Below are 4,586 nucleotides of genomic sequence, written 5' to 3'. Positions count from 1 at the left end.
TTTTATGCTACATATAGTACAGGCACGTTCTATCATATTCTTAAACACAAAGTCAATTCCAAGTAGATAAAAGAGTTTTGAAGTACAGAGTTATCTTAACATCATTTGTACAGAAGATTTAAGAATCCAAATAACAAAGGGAAAGACAGATAAAAACATTGAACATATGAACTGCTGAAGGCACCACTGAGAGAAGTCTAAGTTTGAAGATTCCTGTAGTGAATATAACTGCCAAAGGACTAAAACTATAAAATGTTAAAAGCTAAAATAAATTGACAAGATAGGCAGACCAACTGAAAAATAGGAAAAAAGTAATTTCACGGAAGATAATTAATAATAATTATAAAACATGAAAATACTATAATAAGTAGAAGAAACATTTACGCCGGCACCGCGGCTCAATAGGCTAATCCTCCACCTAGCGGCGCCGGCACACCAGGTTCTAGTCCCGGTTGCCCCTCTTCCAGTCCACTCTGCTGTGGCTCGGGAAGGCAGTGGAGGATGGCCCAAGTGCTTGGGCCCTGCACCCCATGGGAGACAAGGAGAAGCCCCTGGCTCCTGCCTTCGGATCAGCGCGGTGCACAGGCCGCAGCGCGCCAGCCGTGGTGGCTATTGGAGGGTGAACCAAGGGCAAAAAGGAAGACCTTTCTGTCTCTCTCTCTCTCTCACTCACTATCCACTCTGCCTGTCAAAAACAAAAAAACACTTAACTTCTTGCAAATTATAATCTCTTAAAAAATATTTATTGATTTGACAGGCAGAGTTAGAGATATCTTTCATTTGCTGATTAACTCCCAAAATGACACCAGTGGCAAGTGCTGGGCCAAGTCAAAGAAAAAGCTTCATCTGGGTCTCTTATGTGAGTGGCAGGGGTCCAAGTACTTTGGGCCATCTTCTCCTGCTTTCTCAGGCTCATTACCAGGAGGAGTGGAGAAGCCAGCACTTCAACCAGCACTTATGATGATGGCATGATGCATTGCAGGTTTTTAAAATATAAACAAACAAATATTATTGAGGACTAATAGCACTGAATGTTTATACCCTACAGATAGGATTGTGAACAGACATATCACACTGGAAAATACCCTGACATTATCCAATAAAGATGAAGACCCAACAATTCACATTCTAAAGAAAGTAGGAGCCACCCTTGTGAAAGTTCTCAACTGAGTATCCATCAGACGTGGAAGAGAAATGAAGTACAATCTTAGGGAAAAGAATGGGTGAACCACATAAACATGAAGTTGAATAGAAAAAAATATAAGACACATTAACAATTCAGTATCATTTACATTATAAAAAGGACTAAAACATTTGGAAGTAAACAACATACTGTTTAGGGATAGAAAGATACAATGGCAGAAGTTTAAGGGGGAAAAAAAAGACTATCAAACCAAAAATAATGGAGAAATCAGCTAGGACCAGGGAGTAAAGAAGTTGGGTTTTATAAGGGATACAAATGAAACTTAAAAAGTACATCATTAGCACATGGTTTTTTTTTTTTATGTTCTACACACTTTTATAAAACACCTTGTTGAGATTATGTACATATGAAAAATATTCATTTTGCATTATTTACAAAAATCAGAATGTCCAAAATAAACATGCATCAGTGGGGAAATGGTTAAATATGGAACTGTCAATATTAAACATGAAAATAATTAAAAAAGAAAAAGGCTCTAGATTATGAGAAAGAAGTACAGATGTATTTAGCTGGAGGTGTCATATTATCAGAAAATGCAAATGAATCTAAAAGAAGCTATTAGAAGTAAAATTAGCAGGACTTGGATACAATATTAATGTACAAAAATCAAATTTCTATTTACTAGCAATGAACAGTCAGAAAATTGAAGTAAAATATCATGAATAAGCATTAAAAGATTCAAATACTTAGGGATAAGCCTGACAAGAGGTAAAGACATGATGGAAAATTATGGAACATTTCAGAGATACTAAAGATGAAAATAAATGATTTATGGATTTTAAGACTCAATATTGTCAATCATCCCCAAATTAACCAAAAATACACAACACAATCCAATTCAAAAACTCAGCAGTCTTTTTTCTTGACATGTTTTTTGAAATCTTAAATATCTGTGTATCTGCTAAAAGATATAAATCCCTGAATTAATATAAATGAACTTTAGAAGAAAACCATGAAACCAAGTTAACAGGGGATTGTGATGAGAGGTCAGATCCCCACATGACATAAAAGACAACAGGTGAACGCAGCTCAAGGGCACTTTCTCCAAATGGGAACCAAGGAAAAACTGTAAGAGCATTAACTCATTTTCCACAAAACTAAGTCAATACTGACATACATGCATACATATACAATACATTGTAACTGAGAAAGACTACGGCCAGCAGAAGTGGAAACTTCCTACCTAGACAGAGCAGGTGGCCCCAGAGTATTCATGCATGTTTTATGAATAAAGGCTTAACAGTTCTTGAAGTGAAAGTATGTAGGCAATTAATACAGAAAAAACAGGCTTTTACTGAGATTACTGAAAAAATTTATAACTTAAGAAAATGTGTTACTCACTCATCAGTATACTTTTCAAGTATTGTATCTAAGAATTTCTAAAGCATTTTCCAAATGAGCCTCATAATCTACCCCATAAAATAGGCTATATAACCACACTTTTTATAAGCTGCTGAAACTAAGATATAAACTATTCTGGTTTGCAGGAAAAATTGAAAAAAAATAGTCAACACTATAGATTCACCATTTTGGTCATGTCCATTAAGAGAAAAAGAAATGATCCAATAGTTCATCATTCAAAATCTGTAACTGTACAGATTTGAAGGGGTTTTGAGTCAGTTCCAGTGTAGAAATAGGGCCAAAGCACTCCTGTAAAATAATCACTAAAAGTGTACAGAACAGATCTATCGTTAAGATTATAAAAGGAAACCTCACCCATTTCAAAGTCTAAAAAAATGCCAATCTTATTTGGTGTTACATGTGGCAGAAGCTGAATTTTCCTAGGACCTACCGCAACATAATTACCGTGACCCCACAGCCCAATTCCCCATAACCCATCCTGTACTAAAATTGGCTGATTGTGACTCTTTCTTTTTCTGGGAAGAGATTCTGTACAGACACCTATAATCCATTCATACTTATCTTTGACTTCTACCTCCCAGTACTGCCTGCCAGAATTATATTCCTTAGAACCTAGAACAGCTGGGCAGAGATAAAATCTTTTTGGGTTAGGTGGTAACTTTTGCGTTATATTTCCATATTTCACAGATTTCCTATCTCCTGAGACAACAAGTTTACGATGTGCTGTGTCAGGATCTAGAATTACATCAACTTGAAATCGCTGGATAATTTTATTCAGGCCAGAATATTGTGGTGGAAGACGGTAACCATAGTCTTTTAATTGAAATGAAAACAGTTCAGGGCATTTTAAGTTTTTATATCTGAGGTAGACACTCTTAATATCTGCCAGCAACTCCAGATCTGACTCTACGTGTTTTCTCTTTATCTCTTTTATGAGGTGCTTTAATGAGGTAGCATGATCTGAAAATTTTGTTAGGTTTTCGCTTAGTTTTACCAAAATACCCATCTCATCATCTTGTAATTGTCTAAGTACATTCTCTCGCTCATTTTGGAGAAACAACATAAATTGCTCAAATTCAGACTTGATTTCTTCTCTTCTATGTTCTGCCTTTATCTTCAGTTCCAGTGATTTTGTGGTATGCATAGTGATCACTCTTAAACTGTGCTCTATTTTCTCTTTCCATGCCATAATGTAACACTCCAAGTTTTTCCTATGATAGGGGGCAGCCTCCTCTATGGGCCAAATATAGTGATGGAGGTGATCAGCAGAGAAACTGCACTGTGGACATAAAACCTCTAGGTCTTTCTGACAGAATAAAGTCATAATCTGATGGTGTTTCTCACATATAAGCTTCTCTTCCTGCCTTTTCCTTTTACTTCTTCTTATTTGGAGTAGCTTGGCAATTTCAGTCAAATTACTCAGCTGGTTATTGCTCATGAATTTCCTTTCTGGACAGCGTAAATGGCAAAAAGGACAGGGGAAACTATCATTTAGATCCTTCCAGGACATACTGATGCAGGAGAAACAGAAGTTATGCCCACAGTGGATGGTCACTGGGTCTTTCAAGTATTCCAGACAGATGAGACATTTAGCCTCTGCTTGGAGGTCTGACAAGACTGTCAAAAACTCCATGGAGTTTTAAGCAAAGGTGGTAGGTAAGGTAACACTTTTTTTAGTGAGACCTGGCTCTTGAGAGCTCAAGACCAAGTATACGTCAGAAATCCTCCCGTAGACCTTAAAAGCTACCAGCTTTCAGTCTCACTGGCTTGGCATGTTGATGGTCGCCTCTGAAAATGTGATTAGCACTCTGTCCCTCAGCTCCAGGGTCTGCTGCCACGAATGCTCCGCAGCCTTTAGCCTCTGTATATTAAAACACAGCAGTGAGCTGCTGCTCTTCTCACTTATGATCCGAAGTCCAGCTTAACAGCTTGCTTGCTCAAGAAACTATCTTCAGATCCAAGGTAAAAAATCCTTCCTACAGATGAGAGAAGATATTTAGATTAAAGCTGACTCTAAAAT

The 4,586-nt window shown here is 37.1% G+C and overlaps 1 protein-coding gene across 1 annotated transcript; it reads right to left on the bottom strand.

The window, feature by feature from the left end:
• Positions 1–415: 415 nt before the first annotated feature.
• Positions 416–4,337, bottom strand: LOC100350528 (tripartite motif-containing protein 60). The gene has a single exon (XM_002720567.6). The coding sequence runs from the start codon at positions 4,197–4,199 to the stop codon at positions 2,778–2,780; it is 1,422 nt and encodes a 473-aa protein (XP_002720613.1). The 5' UTR covers positions 4,200–4,337; the 3' UTR covers positions 416–2,777.
• Between the last annotated feature and the right edge of the window lie 249 nt (positions 4,338–4,586).

Source organism: Oryctolagus cuniculus, chromosome 8 (assembly GCF_051225735.1).
Source record: "Oryctolagus cuniculus isolate XC-2025 breed Fujian yellow rabbit chromosome 8, ASM5122573v1, whole genome shotgun sequence".
Classification (NCBI taxonomy): Eukaryota; Metazoa; Chordata; class Mammalia; order Lagomorpha; family Leporidae; genus Oryctolagus; species Oryctolagus cuniculus.
The sequence above is the reverse complement of the archived record's forward strand: the minus strand, read 5'-3'. Positions and strand labels throughout refer to the sequence as shown.

Bases quoted from the DNA above. Each gene is read 5' to 3' on its own strand.
- LOC100350528 (XM_002720567.6), bottom strand. From the start codon at position 4,199: ATGGAGTTTTTGACAGTCTTGTCAGACCTCCAAGCAGAGGCTAAATGT.